Source organism: Musca autumnalis, unplaced genomic scaffold (genome assembly GCF_047663935.1).
Source record: "Musca autumnalis isolate F117 unplaced genomic scaffold, ASM4766393v1 scaffold_1, whole genome shotgun sequence".
Classification (NCBI taxonomy): Eukaryota; Metazoa; Arthropoda; class Insecta; order Diptera; family Muscidae; genus Musca; species Musca autumnalis.
In genome coordinates this window covers 108,648,410-108,668,810 of record NW_027411644.1, presented here as the reverse complement: position 1 = coordinate 108,668,810, position 20,401 = coordinate 108,648,410, and the positions used below count along the sequence as shown (strand labels likewise).

General features: G+C 36.2%; 1 protein-coding gene across 4 annotated transcripts; it reads right to left on the bottom strand.

Annotated features, from left to right (window-relative positions):
- Positions 1 to 4,432: 4,432 nt before the first annotated feature.
- On the bottom strand, positions 4,433 to 18,166 carry LOC141390748 (uncharacterized). Of its 4 annotated transcripts, none has more exons than XM_073963702.1 (4): positions 18,115 to 18,166; positions 5,494 to 5,659; positions 4,823 to 5,422; positions 4,433 to 4,756 (listed from the first exon to the last, which is right to left on the bottom strand). In XM_073963702.1, exons 2-4 carry the CDS (start codon positions 5,583 to 5,585, stop codon positions 4,471 to 4,473), a joined length of 978 nt encoding a protein of 325 aa, XP_073819803.1. In that variant the 5' UTR covers positions 5,586 to 5,659; positions 18,115 to 18,166; the 3' UTR covers positions 4,433 to 4,470. The 4 variants fall into 4 exon arrangements, with proteins under 4 accessions (XP_073819803.1, XP_073819802.1, XP_073819799.1 ...); XM_073963701.1 differs by having other exon boundaries at positions 18,136 to 18,166; XM_073963698.1 differs by having other exon boundaries at positions 18,029 to 18,154.
- Positions 18,167 to 20,401: the final 2,235 nt, after the last annotated feature.

Below are 20,401 nucleotides of genomic sequence, written 5' to 3'. Positions count from 1 at the left end.
TATGGCAAATTTCCACGCTAAGAGGGCACATATTGAATGTTGATATTTTGAGACAATTTAAGCTCATATGCATGTAAATAAATAGCTTGCTTTGTTTTCCTTTTTTGCCAAGCCACAATACTCTTGAGTAGCGTTTTATGCAAATATTTGTCATTGGCAATTTGCTTTCGCATCTGTGCAGAGTAAAAAGTCATCCTAAAAATATACTTTGGTTTCTTAAAATGGAATAAAAAATCCTAAAAAAAAAATTCAAGCACTGAGGCCACGGATGCCGTCGTTTGAAATAAGAAGTTTGGAAGTTTAAATTGGAAATTTTTTTAGTGCAAGAGCTGTATGAAGGAATGGCTATTTCGGTGAAACACTTCAAACCATAAAAAATTTGGGCTTTTTGAAAGAAAATTGTAAAAATATATAACTGGACTTTATAGAAGCAACGCTTTTTGTTGAAAGATACTTCATAAGTGTACAAAACAAGATACATATATCATAAACACATAAACATATCCCAGGATATTCGACTAATGTTAACTAAAATGAAGTAACAAATAAAAATTTGAAATGTGCTATTGACGGAGTATACATACATATTCATTCTCATTAAAATAGGTTTTTCTCATTTTTTCTAGTCGTGTAAAAAGACTTATTCTCTCTGTCCCTACAAACATTTCTCAAAATTGCGGAAGATTGTTTGCTCAGATTAATCTTCTGTGATTTCCAACGGCGATCATTTGACGATTGTTTTAATTTTTTTCTTGAATTTGTCAAATGATCGTCCTGGAGAATAACAGAATACTCTGGAAGAGCAACAGATGATTGTTTACATTTTGTTCTTATAGTATGGTTACATTAGAGTTTTTTTGCCGGGTCAACCCATTTCATGAGGATTTATTTGACGTTTGCGCTATGGAATTGACATTTGAAGCCCAAACACACTGGGTTAATCCGGATCGTCCTAGAGAATAAGAGAATACTCTCCTAGAGAACAACAGAAGAGCATTAGATGATTGTTAGTGACATTTTTGATTTGGTTGTATATAATTCACATACATATATTTCCATGCACTTAAGAGAACATATTGAACTTTTGTAAGGGAGTAACCCGAAGGTGTTGTCCGATATAGACCTTGGAACTTAAAATATGTTTGGAAGAAATTTACGATTTGCTAATTTCTTCCAAATAGGATACACAATTCGTAAGTAAAGGTGAACCTCAGTTGTTTTTGTTGTTGTAACTATGCACATATGTTCGTTCGTAGGTATATATTTACAGTTATTTGATTACGGTTCCTCCCTGTCTAGATTAATTCTGCAACCTGGACTGGCTGCGTCCGTAAACATTAGGAGCGTCCGTAAACAATTAGCTGAACAGTTATACAGATGTAGTGTATCGCGGGGTCCCAATCCACATGCGTGGCATGTGTTTGTTATCGTTCTATCAATTTGGCGGCTGCATCTTAGGGATCATAATTGGGTTTGCCTTGGCAGCTGGCGTACTTCAGTTTGATGGGTGGGGATTTTCTCCGAGTACTGCATTCACACTGCATTTTTGTACTGCAAGTGCAACTATAGCAGTGTGAAATGTTATCCAAGCCTGCCTGATTGAACCTCTCTCTAGATCGTGATGATCTTTCCGCCCACTAGATTGTGGCAGGCATACTGCATCGACAAGATCCGGTAAAATGTTCGTTTCCCCATGAATAATCCACAGGGCGGATTTGTGACAGGTTTGAACATTTTTCGACTGCGTAGAGCTAATATTTACATACCACATTGGCGCTGCATAGTTTACCACAGAGCGGGCTATTGCTTTATAAGAGGACAACAAGGATTCTTTGTCACCACCCCATTTGCCGCCGGTCAGCTACTTTAGGACATTTTACCAACTTCTGATTTTGTCGCAAGTAGTCCGGATGATTTAAACATGATATCGAACGTTACATCCAATATCTTGGAGTATTTAGTGATCGGATTCAGTACATCATGGATTAATAGAATTAAACGATCTAACATGACTAAGGAGTTTGTCTTGAAAACGTAGAGGTTAAACAGTTAAGGAGGTATCTGTCCACCTTGGGGAACTCCCTGCTTCACTTTAAGGGTTTTGGACGTCTTATTTCTGATTTCTACAAACGACTGGTGTCCACACACATATTTGATTATCCGATGTTTCAAACACGGCTGGAGGTAAGTCTTCTCTATATCTTCGAACAGCTTGGCACGGTTGACTGTATCGAATTCCTTCAATAGGTCAAGAGTCACCATGACAGTTGGGTTTTTAACCAGCAGGTATGTGCGTGTGGTTGCAGAATTGATGATGTCCCGAAAAATACTCTCAGCTACCTGAAGATCTGGGGGAATTGACAACTCTTTGAAGCGGTGATTGGTAAATTCTTTGAACCCTTTGTCAATAAGTTTTTCCATGATACAGAAAATTCCGGCGGTCAGAAGTTATGCAGTCGGTGTGTTTTGTTAAAGGAGACGATATTAGGAATGTGGTATGAGTCAAGGCGAATCTCCTCTATGGCAATCTCCTCTTATCGTTGTAGGAGGTTCTTCGTTCGCTGTGCAAAATGTGGAGCTATCCAGCCTGTCATGTGGCCAGCCTAGGATAGAATGCTAAAGCTCATGATGAGAATAGACGTCCCCCATGTATGGGTTGCTAGAATGAAGCTCCAAGGAAATAGGCCTGTATTAGGCGGACTGGTGTATAAGAAAGGCAAAAACACATAATTGTTGAGGTGACGGCTCATGGTCTGAGATTCCTCCGAGTCATAATAGGGACCGCGGGGATAAACTGATGCAAATTTTTAAAAAACGATACGAGACATGTCCTTAGGCTGAAATTGTGCCAACATTTTTGTGTGGAAGGTACTCGAAGGATTGAATCGTCCATATTCGAACCAATTATATGGCTACAAATATTATGAGGAACAATTTGTTGACCAATTCCGATGATTCGTTCTAGTGTTACCGTCCGTACCATTGTAGCGAAAATGTTATAACTTTTGTGGAAGGTACCGAAGGTTTGGGAAGATATAGTCCGTATTCGATTATATTATTTTCCCTATATTTTTGGACTAGAGTGTATTTTTTCCAGGCTATATCGGACCACTTTTTGGTATATACGAGACATGTCCTTAGGCTGAAAGTGTGCCAACATTTTTGTGTGGAAGGTACTCGAAGGATTGAATCGTCCATATTCGAACCAATTATATGGCGACAAATATTATGAGGAACAAATTGTTGACCAATTCCGATGATTCGTTCTAGTGTAACCGTCCGTACCATTGTAGCGAAAATGTTATAACTTTTGTGGAAGGTACCGAAGGTTTGGGAAGATATAGTCCGTATTCGATTATATTATTTTCGCTATATTTTTGGACTCGAGTGTCTTTTTTCCAGGCTATATCGGACCACTTTTTGGTATAGCCCCCATACATATATCAGTACCTCCCGATTTTCGGTATTTTGAAGATTTTAGCTACAATTTTTGATCGAACTACTTGTAAATTGACAGTTGAGGTTCCTAGTAATAACAAAATATCTCCACCTAAAACTGTCAACATATGTGCATGTTTTGCTATAGCCCCCATACAATGGTACCTCCCGATTTTTGGTATGTTGAGCATTTTAGTAAAAATGTTCACCGAAGTACCTGTAATTTGAAAGTTGAGGTTCCTAGTGATCCCAAAACATCTCCACCAAAAACCGTCAACATAGGTCCATGTTTTGGTATAGCCCCTATTTAACGGTACCTCCCGATTTTCGGTAGTTTGAGGATTTCAGCTACAATACTGTAAACATAGGTCCACGTTTTGAAACAGCACCCATAACAGTACCTCCCGATTTTCGGTATTTTGAATATTGTAGCTACATTTTGAGACCGAACTACTTGTGATTTGACGTTTGATGTTCCCAGCGGTCACAAAACATCTCCACCAAAAACTGTCAATATGTCCATGTTTTGGTTTAGCCCCCATATAAGGGTACCTACCGATTTTCGGTATGTTGAAGATTTTAGCTACAATTTTCGACTGAACTATTTGTAAGTCGACATTAGAAGTTCCCAGTGGTCACACAACATCTACACCAAAAACTGTCGACAGAGGTCCATGTTTTTGTATAACCCCCTATATAAATTGTCAACATAGGACTATGTTTTGGTATAGCCCCCATATAACGGTACCTCCCGATTTTCGGTTTTTTGAATTTTAGCTAAAATTTTTCCCAAGTATCTACAATTCGACATTTGAGGTTCCTAGTGGTCACAAAACTTCTCCACCAAAACATAGGTTCACACTTTGATATATTCCCATATAAGGTTCCCGACCGATTGAATACATTTTTATGCGTTTTTAGCTTATTTAGGTATTGTGGTCAGAATATTTTATGGTGGAGAGTATAAGAACTTCGGCCTGGCCGAACTTAACGCTTTTTTACTTGTTTTTTACTTTACTTTTATTTTTTCAATTATTTTGAAAATTTCTTATACGATAAATTTTCAAATCCCTCACACATGGGATCCTCCAAATAGAAATGATCAATGGCGCTTACGCGTACCATAACACCTTCAATGCCAAAAATCTTAACGCCAGAGATATCCGATAACACATTTGGTGTGCGCAACGCATAGTCGAAGAGAAATGTACCATCTTTAGCCATACGGAAATGGGTGTCGGTAAATGCCACTGCAATTTTAAATGGTGTTGAAAAATCCTCAAAAGGAAAATGACCATCTTTTTCCTCAGTTCCAAATCTAAAAAAAAATATAAAAGCAAAATTCTTAACAAATTCAATACCCTCATGAACTCCATGTTCTTACACCATTTTTTCAGGATTATCCTTTTTACTTTGTGTTGGCAATTTCGAATTTCTTATAACCTTCTTTTTGTCAAATCTCATGCTAATGTGAACCTCTTGCCGCTTAATATTCAGGGCATTGCGAAAATGCATAACGAAGCGACCCTTAGTATCACCTCTTAGTTTGACCATAATAACCATAACATGACCCGGTTTAAAGGCTATCGGTATATCATGACTAAAATCTACTCGCTTTTCACTTAGTTGTACTGGTGGCCAAGGTCGTGGGAAATATTGTCGATGATCTATTTGATTTATTTGTGACAAATGTCCCATTAACTTCAAAGTGTTCAGTTCCTCAAGCGCTACTTGGTATTGTACAAACATAAATGGTTTACCATTTATGCTTATGTGGAACTTGTCTACATCCATTATCAGATTGATTTTAAATCTCTTCATAAATTCCTCTATATCGTGTTCTTTTGTAGCCACCTCCAACCACTTTTTATCGACTTGTTGTTTTACAATAATTGTTTCATGCTGCGTATTGACGAGCATGTGTAATCCAATGTCAATTATGTCACGTTCTTGATAGCGTCCCGTTGCCAAAGATATGCTGAACCTATAGGACAGTTTGTTTTTAATTTTTACTTATTTATTTTTTTTTGTATTTAGTATGGCGAACTTGCTTACCATGAACCATCAGCTTCCACCTCTGCACCAATTTCTAAAATATGTCCAAATTTTAAATTTTCTGCCAGTTTGCCTTGAAATACCGCCGACATCGTTTATGAGATTTGTTTTTTAACTCTCTTTTTGTTCTAGTTTCCAACCAAGCTTTCAGTATCTCTTTGTTGATCTGAAATTGGTTTTCAAAATTAGAAAAATATATGTATGTATGTATATTTATAAATTCACTCAATAATATTGAGTCAACATCTTTGACTCAAAGAGTAGTAAATGAAAAAGAATCACTGCTCTTTGATCATTTGTTGTTATTTTGCAAAGCTACTCATTTCCATTTGCATTTCTATTAACTTATGAATACACACACACAGTGCTCGACATATCAATGGAAACTCTTCCAGAAAACTAAATAAAATATTGTAAATTTTAACTAGGTGCATTTTTTACTTGCATATTTTTGCATAACATAAAAACTCAATTCAAAATAAATATAAATATATACTCGTACGCTATACAAAGAAAACCATACCTACAAATGCTTTTCTAAATTATCTCGACATATTGATATGTCGAGCACTGTATGTAAAAGACACTGCTCAACATCATTTACTTCCACTATAGAAATTGTGTATTCCTCTAAGAAGTAGAGCGTTTCCGGTAGAGTTATGTAATCTAACATCATGAAATATAACGTGTTATATTAAGTATACGCAGACAAAATGTGGGCCATTGGTACTGCGAAGTGAACCATATAATTCCATATAGTTCCTTTGGCACAACTCTAGTTTCCGGCATTAATTAACGACGGATAAATTCAAATTTGTTGTTGGTAGTACATTTTCAAATTCCGCTCATCAGTTACAAAATAACAACTGCAACTTCTCCAATGTTTGCCCAGAAAAATCCCGCATAACACAAAAATATATCTCTTTATGTAGGTTTTGTTTATTTTTGTCGGCATTTATTGGGGATTCCTTTCTGTTAATAACGAAAATGAAAAATGCTAATGCGGATGTTGTGTCATTTTGTCGGTTTAATTTATTTATTTTTTGTTCATTGCAGATTATAAATCACAGCCATAAACTTTAGCGTTATACACAGAAAAAAATTTCCGCATTTTAGGAATAGCGTTCATAAAGTCTTGCCAAGGTTAAAATTTCTGCATTTCATGAACGCCTTTTTTAAAGAAAAAAAAATACTGGTTTCTTCTGAGAGATTAGAAAAAACAATTTTGGTGAATTGTTTTGTTTTTATTGAATAAAAACCAGCACACACATACATAACTTTGCATGGTAGAACAATATAAGGTAACAGCAATACCCACACCCAGAAAAATGTATGTTAGAAATATGTTTGGATCCAAACAAATATATGTTTGGGACCGGTTGCAAACAAATATATGTTTGCAACATTTTGTAACATATCTCAATTTGATATGTTTGGGTAAAACATATTTTTTATGTTAGAACATCTTTTTCATGGGTGGAGAGAGGATGGCTGCGGAATGCTGTTTTATAATAAAGAGTTATGTGTATTGTATAATAGAAGACGTAGAAGCGAAGAAGGGGGCTTTGGTGCTTTGATGGCGTGTATGCGTCAAACTCGTGTGTTTCTTGTTTTGTTGTTGTTAACCAACGTAGCAGGCGAAGAGGATAAGAAGAAATGGTATGAATTATTTTGTTTTTTCTTTCTTCAGTGTTTTAGTTGCCAGCGTAGCGTCAAGACGGTAAAGTGAGTGAATAAATCAGTGTTTTGTGTTTTCTTAAAGAAATTGTGTTTCAGTAAATTAAATGCCCAATACATTTTATAATTGAATCGAAAAGTTGAATGGAATTATTTTATTGGACAAGGAATAAATCGCATTTAATATTGGTAATTACATACATATGTATATTTGAAATATGGCATATCCATATTTATTTATTACATAATCATTTGATTCCAGATGCCGATTCCACACTGATTATGTCAACTTTGAGTAAAATTTGTTTTATTTCACAACTAAGGAGAAGCGTTCAACTACGTGTCTATATATTTTTCTTTTTAAAAGTGTGACTATTTACAAATTATTTCAATCAGTTTTTTTTATTAAAGTGTGTTATGTATTTCTTTGGAATTTTGTATGTTCCTATGTGTCTGTTGTTGTTGTGCCTTTTAATAAACAAAAACTCCAGCATTTGTGTGTATATTATAGAGATATCAAGTGAGGTCTTACTGAGAGAGAGAGAGCACACATTTTAAAGAGTTTTACATTGAAATTTACGCTCCCTTGCTCTCAGTAATCGCTCACTGGTGCATGTGTTTGTTTTTTTGGGGGCTTTTGGTTTTGTATTTGTTTGCACCAAAACATTTAAATTGTTTGCACCCAAACATTTAAATTGTTTGCACCCAAACATATAAATTGTTTGCACCCAAACATGCAATTTGTTTGCACCCAAACACATATTTGTTTGTAGGACCAAAACATATGTTATGTTTGGGACTGTTGCAAACATATATATATGTTTGCTGCAAAATATGTATGGGACATATGTTAGCGAGGCCTTTTTTTCTGCGTGCAGCTGACTGAACTGGGCTGTAACGTTAGTGCCACATTCCATATGACATTTAATATATTTATTTCTATTTTCGATGCACATTAGGGATATATATTTTAAGGAAAAAATATATCATTCCGAAAAAAAGTATTTCCCATAAAGACATCTTCATATCAATGACATGTAACCTCCTTCAAGTCCGAACGACGTGCCTAAAACACCGCTTATTGAGGCGGTAAAATATAAAGCCCTAAAAAGCGCTTCTTTGATTTCAAAAACAAAAGATTGAAACAGATTCTCTTTTTTCAATTAATTTCCAGTGATCCCAAACATTTTTGCAAGAATTCTACTATCTGTGAGAAATTATGCATTTAATGGAATGATATGGAAACCTTCAAACTGAAAATGTAACGAATTTTCATTCATGTTTTCCAACATATTCAATCATGATTTTTCATTAGTTTTTGTAAATTCCAATAATTTATAGACATTTCCTTATTTTGTTTACATATACAGGTGACACTAACATTACAAACAAAACACATTTCTATGTGGTTGTTGTTGAGTTGTATTTGGTGTAGTATTTACTTTACCTTATTTGTTCTACCATGATAACTTTGATATAAATGGGACGTATAATATTATGAGTATTGACAAACACAACACATGTCCGGATTTTACCAAGCGAATGGACAAAGTAAATGAGAGCCATAATACAACCACCACAACACAAGGAATAATTAAAAATCATAACAGAAAAGAAAACAAAATGGGTAGAAATCAAAGACAACAACTGAAAGAAACAAAGAAGAATGAAACATACATTTCTTTGTAGCGTAGTGTCACATATTACTTGTTTTGTTTTACTTTTAATTTATTGAAAACATAGTAATTTTGTCCTATTGAAATTGTGTCATTGTAAATGTTGTCAAATATTTTATTTTACTCCAATATTGATATACATATTTTTTCATACATTCAGTCTCTTTAAAACCTTCGTATCAAACACATATAATTTTGTTAAATAAAGATTAGTTTTTTAGTAACGTGTTCGTGTTTCAATCCGTTGAAGAACCTTCTGCAATTGGCGCCCACAAATATTAGTATCCCGCTATAAATTGACGCCCAACAGCGAGGCCTGAATAACGCCCAGAAAGCCGTGAAGAAGGATTTTTATTGAAAATATATTGGAGAACTGGTTTCCGACAATAGTGGACATAAATTGTGGCCCTTTCCGTCTGGCAAAATCCCAAAATTTTTTCTTCAACCCGTGTAACAGGATAAGGAATATCCTGTCCATAGTCAATATCTATGAATAAAAGAATTATTGCTGAAGGTACACTCAAAATCAAACGAATTACGAGGAATACGAACATGGTGTCACTTACAACTGAACAATTTGAAAGTCTATTGAGATCCATAAACAGACCCAGCGAGAAGAATGGATCGTTTAGCGGTTGCTCAGCAAGATACAACGGGGAACGATGTGCTACGAAAGTTGAGGAGTTTATATCAGCTATTACAACTTACCAGCTTATTGAAGACGTTGCTGATGCTAATGCTGTTAATGGTATGCCTATGCTACTGCAAGGAGATGCTGCAGAATGGTGGAGTGGTGTTAAGGGTAAAGCCAAAACTTTCATAGATGTCATTAAAATGTTACGTGAGGCCTTTGCTCCACCGACACCAGCATGGCGAATCTATACGGAATTATTTGAAATTAAACAGGGTAAGAATGAACCTACAGATACATTCATTAGAAAGAAGAGAACGTTATTTGCGCAGTTAGCAGAAGTTCCTACAGAATCCAGCCAGATTGATATGGTGTTTGGGATGCTTCATCCTCACATAAGAGAACGTGTATTTCGTCATAAAGTTAAAACCTTTGAAGTACTTCTGGCAGATGCAAGGGAAGCTGAACTTACAATTAGTGAACGCGTTGTTGTGAACACTAAACATTTAGAAAGTGGTCCTCAAGGTGGTCTAAAACGTTGCTCCTTTTGCGGAAAAAAAGGCCATACTGCTGAAAGCTGTTTTAAAAAGCAAAATGTTGTTGAATATGTAAATTCAAATGCTAAGACAGAAGTTTTAAAAACGAAATTGGCTTGCTACGGATGTAACGCACCAGGTTTTGTTCGTGCGAATTGTCCTAAATACAATGAAAAGCTAAACGCAAGTTTTAATTCCTATGATATGTATATCGGTCGTGACATTCCAAGGGTGAATGTTGAAATGTTTGGATTTTCTGGACAAGCTTATTTTGATACCGGCTCTAAAACGAGTGTAGCCAGTTCAAGTTTAAAGCGAATTATGCAGTTAAAAGGATGTAAATTTGATACCATTAGATGTAAAACAACGTTGGCCGATGGATCCACAACCAATCAAACATTTCTTACAACAACATGCAAGACATTGGTTGGAGGAAGAAGTTTTGACATCGATTTTTTGGTTTTTCCGGAAAATAAAAAACAACCGCACTCTTCTGGGAACAGATTTTATGGAGCAGGCCAGTATTGTACTGAATATGGGGCAGAAGCATTGGTATTTTGAAGGCTGTCCAACTAAAGTATTTGACTTTGCTCAAGAGCTACCAATCGAGTTGAACTTAGCAGAAACAAACAAAATTACTGGATCGTATGTTAAACGCAAGCCAGTGAAAATAGCAAAGGGACATACGGAATCTCCGTTTATAACTCCAATGAAAAGTTGTCAATTGTATGTTTCGGACTTTGAATCTTATGGCCCGGATTACCATCGTGAATCTGATTATTCTCCAACTACAAACTAGGGATAGGTAATGGAAAGCAATAATCGATTTTTCGATTTGGTCTAAAACTAAAAATGCGATTTTTCGGTCTGGCGATTATTTCACTTGTCATAAAACTCGACTTTCGACTTTTTCATAACCGCAGAAAATCGATTATGATCGATTATTCGTCGATTTTCGAGTTTTCTTTTGAAAATGTAAAACCGCCAAAACTGTAAAACCGCTAAGTTAGCAATCAATGGGCAAACTCGAAAATCGATCACAAGATAATCGATTATGCGATTTTCCCTCCAGCCAAAAGTCGACCACGATTTTTAGACTTTTAACTGCAAAAAGTCGACTAATCGATTAATCGAAAGTCGACTTACCTATCCCTACTACAAACCAAGCAATATTCAAAAATCCTTTTCCAGATGATACCACAAATCCAGAAAGGAGAAAGGATGCTGATTTATATCCATATATGTGCAGCGTTAAAAGCGAAAGAGTCGAAGATGAAATATACATCGAGCTTCTCATGGTTGATTTTAAGATCGTGAAAGAATCGGATGCGCTTAATTTTAATGAAGAAGGTGACAATTTACCAATAAATTCCCCACCATATCACATGCCATTTGCAAGGGCTGAGCAGTTGATAAAGGAGGTTGTGGTAATGCTTGAAAATGATATCATAGAAGAATGTGATTCGGCATGGGCTTCCCCTATGGATATGTTACCGAAGGAAGATGGGCCGGCAATACAAATGGATGCAAGTGCTCATGTGTTCAGAGAGGTTTCACTGCAGGGGGAGGGTAAAGAAAAACGAGAAGAACATAATTATTCCACCACGGAACGAGATGCTTCAGCTATTGCGTTTGTGGAAAACACTGAAGAATTGGAAATGAAGTCGCAGGACAAAAACAAACTATATATGGAAAAACGTAGACCTCCATATAAAATTTTTGATGTCGGGACGGATGTCCTTGTTAATAAGCATGTCTTAAGTAATTCTCCAAAAGGTGTTACATTAAAGTTTGTTGTTTACTCCAATATTGATATACATATTTTTTCATACATTCAGTCTCTTTAAAACCTTCGTATCAAACACATATAATTTTGTTAAATAAAGAATAGTTTTTTAGTAACGTGTTCGTGTTTCAATCCGTTGAAGAACCTTCTGCAATTGGCGCCCACAAATATTAGTATCCCGCTATATCTTTTAATTTTTTCTTTATATTTTCTTACGATCTTCCATATGATTCATCAGCAAATCGTGGTCGCGATTCGCATTGCATAAATACTTACTTTAGGTTGGTAATTCGCGGAAGATATTTAGACGCGCTCGCCTGCCACTAATTGATCTTCCAGGAGAATCGCAAATTATTCTTACGCGATAGAAAATGTTTGCAGGGCCGTTTCTTCTAATGATTTTTACTGTAGTTGTTATCGTCTTGTGAGTATAGGAGAGCAATATGAACCATATCGACACCTCCAAATAATAGTATGCTAAGTCTAAAAAGTGAGTTTTGCAGGAAAAGCTCTCAAAGTTTGGAAATTTTTTTGAACTTCAGTACTATGCTAAGTCAATATTTGTTTATAACTTCTGTTCGGGTTGACAGATCATTACCAAAATTAGACAGAATTTAAGTTAAAGGACGTTCGACACCTCCAAATAATAGTTTGCTAATTCTGAAAAGCGAGTTTTGCAGGACAAGCTCTAAAAGTTTGGAAATTTCTTTGACCTTCAGTGCTATGCTAAGTAAATTTTTGTTTATAACTTCTGTTTGGATTGTCCGATCATTACCAAAATTTGACAGAATTTAAGTTGAAGGACGTTAAATATAAAAATGTAAAGAACTTGAAAACATGCTAAGTCGACTTAGCATACTATTGTTTGGAGGCGTCGATATGTACGCAGCAAAATGTTTGATGGCAAAGATGCCATTCAATCATGGGTGCGAGTGATCTGGCATGTCATCTTTTTAGCATCTTCATCGATAAATTTTATATGAGCGTGAACCCCAAAAGATGCTATTCATTTTTTTGATCCAAAGCATGCCATTTACACCAATGCTTTGACATGTCATAAGAGAGGAAATATGAGAGCAAATACTGAGAATGTAGGGAAAAATAGGAAAGTGATTTTGCGTATCATGAAAATCTTACATATATTTGATAAAATAGTGTATTTCGGATGGATATAAGAAACTTCACATGTATCTTATGTGAGGTACCTGTATAGTATGAAAAAAACTACATCAGAAACGAGAATATGTTAAAATTCTTGAAATATTTTTTTCTGTGTATCGGCAAAAGAAAACCTATCTAAAACAAAGAAGAGCCAATGAAAGCGATGTGCCAACAAATACTGCCAACAATTCATAGCTCATTACACCCACCAGAACCAGACTAGGGATACGCAGTGAAATGCAATAATCGGTTTTTCGATTATAGAAATCTCAATGGCCTATCGTCATAAATTAGCGTTTATTTTAACATGAATAAAGCATATGTATACAAATAAATGTTTGTTCCAAAAATAATATCAAAATGTTTCTTTAAATTCGGAAAGAATTTTCTACGAAAATTTTAATTAGAGTTTCGCTAAGAATTGGTTCCGAATTCTGAAGTAAATTCTTGGAAAATTCGTAAAAAAAATTTACATTTTCTGACAGAAATCGGTACGAAAAAAATCATTTTGCGATTAATAGTAAAATATTGTGCACGAGTATGTTGAAGCTGTCAACACTAGCTTAAATTATTTTTTGTTGTATTTATATTAAACAAATTTAAACATTTTATATGCGAATTTTATAACCAGCCATCAACATCAACCGAAAAAATCCCTTTCGTACCGAAGATTCTTCAGAAAATGTGTAGAGATTCTTAAAAATACTTTGGGAAAATCGGTACAATTTCTAGGAAAATATTAGAAAAATCGAAAAATTTCTAAAAATATTCGGGAAATCTGGGGAAAAAATCGGAAATCAGATTGTTAGCTGGGTAATTTCAAAATTAATCCACACACCAATAAAATAAACACAATCAGCTGACGTTCCCTGCAAACCAAATTTCGGATGTCCGACACATCTGAACAATGTCGGTAGCAAAATCGTTCAGATTTCGTTCCGATTTTTTATACGATTTTTCGTAGGGGAATTCGTTCAGATTTCGTTCGTACGAATTCGGATCGATTTGTCAGAAACAAATTTCCCCTGGCACAACAACCACCTTTTGGATATATTTAACAAAGTTTAGATTATTCTACTATAACTACGAACTAATAACAACAGTGAAAATCATTAGAACGTTTGAAATTGCAATATTCCAATAAAAAAACATAACAGAGATCGATTTTTAAAAGAAATAGGCGTCAGAACAAATTTTTTGCTTTGCTTTTTGTACAAAGATTCGAAAGGTACCTCCGACTTTCATACGACATTATTCCGAAATCGTTCAGAAATCTGTACGAAAATCAGGAAGAAAAAAAAAATCGCCTTCCGAATTTCCCAAGGATTTTCTTCCGATTTCGTTCCTAATTCTGACCGAAATCTATCAGATTAAGCTCCGACATTTCGTTCCGAAATTATGTCAACCACTTCATACAACTTTCGTTACGGCATCGTTACGATTTCGGATCCGACATCGGACGTAGCGTCCGAATTTTGTTCCGATTTCGTTACGATGTAGGTACGATTGGTTTGCTGGGTTATCACGAAACATTATAATTACACCATGGCGGAATAAGAAGGTATTCATTCATTCCATCTTTTACTTTACTTGACCAACTTTGGATGCCATTTTTATACCCTCCACCATAGGATGGGGGTATATTAAGTTTGTCACTACGTTTGTAACTACTCGAAATAATCATTGTAGACCCCACAAAGTATATATATTCTTGATCAGCGTGCAATTCTACATCGATATAGCCATGTCCGTCCGTCTGTCCGTCTGTCCGTCTGTCCGTCTGTGGAAATCACTCTAGCGTCCGAACGGATTGACGTAGGTTGATGAAATTTTGGGAAAATATGTTATATTTACGTAGGACTTTTGGTATTGAAAGCGGGCTATGTAGGTCCACGCTTTCGTATAGCCCCCATACAAAATGACGCGTGACGCGTCGTCGTTTTAAGGAATTTTTAAGATATTTGGCCCATTTTACCACCGAATTGGTTGTAATTTGGTACTTTGTGTCTCCAGAGGCCAAAAAATATTCCTACCAAAGTTGGGTTATATAGGTCCACGTTTTGGTATAGCCCCCATATAAGGCCCCATATAAAGTACGCGTCATTTTAATATATTTTGAGTGTATTAGACCCATTTGACCACAGAATTGGTTGTAATTTGGTATTTTGTGTCTTCAGAGGCCAGAAAACATTCCTACCAAAGTTGGGTTATATTGGTCCACGTTTTGGTATAGCCCCCACATAAGACCCCTTATAAAGTACGCGTCATTTTAATATATTTTGAATGTATTAGACCCATTTGACCAAAGAATCGGTTGTAACTTTGTATTTTGTGTTTCCAGAGGCTAAGAAACATTTCTACCATAAAATGTTTACATAGGTCCACGTGTTGATATAGGCCCCATAAAACAATATCTCCCGATTTTCGATATTTTGAACGTTTTAGCCTCATTATCACACCGAGATGGCTGAAATTTGGTATTTAGTCTTCGTTTGGGGTATAAAACTTTCCCCCAGAAATTCGTAGGTATAGGTCCACGCCATCATATAGCCCCCATAGACGGTACCTTCCGAATTTCGGTATTTTGAAGGTTGTGGCCACATTAATCCACCGAAATGGCTGAAATTTGTGGTGGAGGGTATAAGAAGTTCGGCCCGACCGAACTTAACGCTTTTCTTACTTGTTTTGATATCATCTTTAACTAGGACTTTCTATCGGAGTTTTTTGTCAAACTGCTCGTATTAATATGCCATTCTGTGAGGGCATCTTAAACCATCCGGTGCGCCTTAACTAATTTTAAATGGAAGGTGCTTACACCTGGGAAGTTTTTGCAGATTCTGAAACTACAATGCTCATAGATGAGAAATATCAAGAAACAAAAAAAAAAAAATCGCCGGAGGAATTTTCAAATAAATCGCGATTTAAGTTCACATTTTTAGGGGTCCTTTAGGTTTTCACGATTTTGCTAGGAAACCGCGAGTCGTATGTAAATGGGCCTAAAGAAATCTTGTAGCTGTGAAAATTCTTCACAAGATTGACCTTTACGATATTTTCGTAGGTTTTACCGTTTTTGAGATATAGAAGTTCAAATTGAAACAATGCACTGACAGTATCGGCTCCTTATAAAACAATATCATTACTGCAATTTCCCCAATTAAACTTATATATCTTGAAAATGGTACAACCTAGGAAAAAATCTTGTAGAGAATTTTCGCAGCTTCAACATTTTCTTTAGTCCCATTTTGATATGACTTGCGGTTTCCAAGCAAAATCTTGAAGACTTAAGATAAAAACATAGACTAATTAAGTAGAGACAACGAACGCTCTCATTTTTCATTCTCAACCAGATGTCGCACGAATCGATTTGGGGCTAGTCATCTGACTCAAGCCAAACTGGGGCTAGTCAAATGACTCAACTTCGAAAACAATTTATTTGTTTTTCTACCAATTAGGGTCTTTGTTTGCAAACTTCGCCAATTTAAAATGTTCTTTACATGTGAAATTAACTATGCCACTCTTTTTGATAGGCATATATTTCGTAAATGTTAATATTTTTAGGAGTTTTCGTTTGAGTGAAACAATTAGCTTTCACTCAAACCATAAACATGCGTAAACGACATCTATGTCGCCGCAGATAAATGGTGAGACCCATTCTTTGTCTCTACATTAATTAGTCTATGATAAAAACCTAAAAATTTGAACTGAACCTCTATATCTCAAAAATGGTAAAACCTTCGAAAAAAACCTAAAAGTCAGTCTTGTAGAGAATTTTCACAGCTACAACATTTTCTTTAGACACATTTCGATGCGACTTGCGGTTTCCAAGCAAAATCGTGAAAACCTAAAAACCCTAAAATTCTGAATTTTGATCGCGATTTATTTAAATATCCCTCCGGCGATTTTTTTTTCTGCTTTTTTTATTTTTCTTATCTATGAACATTGCTGTTTCACAGAATCCGCGAAATCTTCCCATGTGTAAGCATTGTCTCAATTTGAACTTTTATATCTCAAAAACAGTAAAACGAAAATATCATAAAGTTCAATCTGGTGGAGAATTTTCACAGCTACAATATTTTCTTTATGCACATTTACATAGGGCTCGCGGTTTCCAAGCAAAATCGTGAAAACCTAAAGAATCCCTAAAAATGTGAACTTAAATCGCGAATTTTTTGAAAATCCCTCGGGCGATTTTTTTTGTTTTTCGATTTTTCTCTTCTATGAGCATTGTAGTTTTAGAATCTGCAAAAACTTCCCAGGTGTAAGCACCTTCCATTTAAATTTGGTTTAGGCACACCGTGATAATCTTTCGAAGAAACTTCTCTCAAACACACCAAGTCCTGCTTTCGCAAGTACCCATGCTTGGGGTAGGTTGAGATTTCAATACCCACAGTTGGTACGAGTCTACTGGACTTCTTCCGTGTTGATACCATAAACATGGTCTTATTGCATGGTTTACTGTCAGACTCACTCATGTGGCTGTTAGGCTTGCTTTGTTCGGCCTATTATGTCGATGTCATCTGCGTTGGTCAGAAATATTATTTCTTTATTTTATATATCATACATACATTTGTTCCCATACACATCCATGGTGCACCGATTATAAAATTTCTTAATTATGTCTCGTATGACTTTTTTGCATAATGGGAATGCCTAACTCAGACATGGATTGGAACACCTTTGACCTTATTCGGCGGTTGTAGATAACCCCTATTTGACTGACCATAGGTTTTAGCCATTCACATTGTACGCTCGGTAGCCCTATATATGTAACGGGTAGGAGACGCATGCTATATAGTCCATATTGGAACTATAACATCAATTAGACATTTTTGGGGGAAATTTGAACCAACGTGTTTGGTATTTTTGCCACACACACTGTTTCGCAGATATAACCAATTTGTTTCTTCTGCTGAGGGGGTATGGCAATATCGATCCGGCTTATCCACGTTTTAAATTTTCTGCATGGTGAATAATCATTCTTAAGGTTTTACAATAACTTAAATAAACAATTTAATGACTTCGTAATAAGTTTCAATGATTACAATGAACACTTTTTGTTGATATGTACAAGTACGAGAATATCACTTCAGCATCGCCGCTGCCGTATATGCAAAAAGTATGATTGATTTTTCTAAAACAAAAAAAGTGACTAACGTAAATATTTTTTCTAATTACTTTCTTTCACGACGCCAACAATACAGGCACTGATAATATTCAAGTCATGTCGATGTATGATTTATTTTTACAATGTTTTTTTTTGTATTTTTTTTTAATCGCTATGAACCATATTTGTTAAGCCGATATTTACTCTATTGGCAAAAAAGCCAAAGAGAAAATAAAATGTATGGAACAGCTCTTGAGTTTTAATGCTACCAAGCTGTTTAGCAGTTACTCATCATATTCAGCCTAAAAGTATTCTTTAAATTAATGTTGTTTGTCTTTTGTGAAACTATGGATCACAATCTGATCAAATCCAAAATGGAAATGTACTTAAGATTTATTCGATATTCCGTCAAGTACAGAAATTATAAACTGATAAGGCCCCCCCAAACTACCGAAGGATCAATGAGATTTATCGGGTGCAGGTAGAAATTCGTGTGAAGAATGACGCGCTTTGTATGGCAGCCATTTTCAATTGCCAATTGTTACGATAAAGAATCAAAGGATTTCTTTATTTCGACAATAAACAATAATTAAAAAAAATTGAGAAGGCTGCAAACTGCCAGCGATACACCTCCAAGGCTATCCGTATTGTGCCACAATGGTGATATCTGGCAGATATCAGTATGGATCTGGCCCGGTGCTCATTTCTATTTCGGCACGGACCAGAAGAGCTCGGAGCAGGCATACCAGTATAAATTGCCGCTCCCATGGTGAAAAAATGCACGAACACAAACACTTAATTGTTGAGGTGACGGCCCGTGGTCGAAGATTCCTCCGAGTCAATCCGGTGCATAGTACCGGCCGTCTTGGTATTGTATGATGACAGTCTGCAGCGAGTATGCTTGCCACATGTGAGATAATGATGTGTGTTTATGACCTCTCCATACGATTGTATAGCGGATGCGTTCGTGCACATATGTTCACTCTCCCTCTCTCTTTTACACACTAGGTTAAGTTAGGTTAAGTCATATTTTAATACTTAGTTGTTAAGAATGTTTCTTACTTTAATAAAGCAGTGCAGTATAAACATTGGGTGAAGTAGGGGATGAAAGTTACGGTCCAGACAGCTTGACATGGCAAAGCCCAGGATTTATCTTGGTACCTCTTTCATCTCAAGTGGACACTGACCTCCCCGTGGTGTCACCTGGGGAGCTGCCTTTAACACCCGTTAAAGGTAGCGAGCTAACATGTGCCGCGCGTTCACCCATAAGAACGTCAAAAACTTGGGTTTGGGCGTCGGGTTAGTAAACCTCCCCTAGAAATAGCAGCATTCTATGAAAAAACGAATGAAAAGAAAAAAAAACCCTCTAAAATTGACGAACTCCGCAAACGTTCGCACTTGGAATGTTCGCACTCTTTATAGAGAAGGTGCAGTTTACGCATTGGCAGATGTACTTGAAAAGTACAAGGCCGACATTACTGCCATATAGGAAATTAGATGGATTGGGAAAGGCGTTACAACAACACCTGCAGGTGACGCACTGTATTATAGTTGCAATGACACAAAGCATCTGGTCTCCAGCTTCACCCCAGTGATTAAAAGCATAATTCTTCAACATCAGTTTTATTTGCGGATCATGAGATCCCACTGAAGACGAGGACGAACAGACCAATGATATATTTTACGACCGCATGACATTAAAATTCTTCTAGCTATTTTAATGCCAAAATTGGAAAAGAGTATATCGTTGGCCCAACAGTCGGGAAATTCAGTCTCCACACTGAAACATCTGACAATGGTATGAGGCTGATAGACTTCGCAGCGGAAAACAACATGGTATATTCAAAGAACAAGTAATCAAATTTATCATGTTGTGATAGATGGAAGACATTAATCGAGCGTGTTGGATGTGCGATCGTTACGAGGAGCCAACATACACTCGGACCACCACTTTGTTGCAGCAAAGGTGCGTACCAGATTAAACGTAGCAAATAAGGTACGAACTGACACAACTCGGAAATTGGACATCGGTAAGCTGCAAACACAACATATAGCCACATAGTATATTCCACTCAACTAGCCTAATTGCTTAATGAAAGCACTCCTCGTCCCGGTAACATATCAGCACAATGGCAAAATATTGCCCACTCCATGCAAATAGCCGAAAAAACCATACCTAAATACCAGAGATCTCCACCAAGGAATCCATGGTAAGACCTGGAGCGTCGTGCTGCTACCGAAGAGAAAAATGTGGCATATAGGGCTACTTTACAATCAGTAGCAACGCGTAGCGCACGAGAGAGATATCGGGAGAAAAGGAGAGAGGAGAAGCGTCTT

Coding starts and splice junctions, on each gene's coding strand:
- LOC141390748 (XM_073963702.1), bottom strand. CDS start 5,585: ATGTCGGCGGTATTTCAAGGCAAACTGGCAGAAAATTTAAAATTTGGA. Junction 5,423..5,493: donor GTGGAAGCTGATGGTTCATG/GTAAGCAAGTTC, acceptor ACTGTCCTATAG/GTTCAGCATATCTTTGGCAA. Junction 4,757..4,822: donor GATAATCCTGAAAAAATGGT/GTAAGAACATGG, acceptor ATTTTTTTTTAG/ATTTGGAACTGAGGAAAAAG.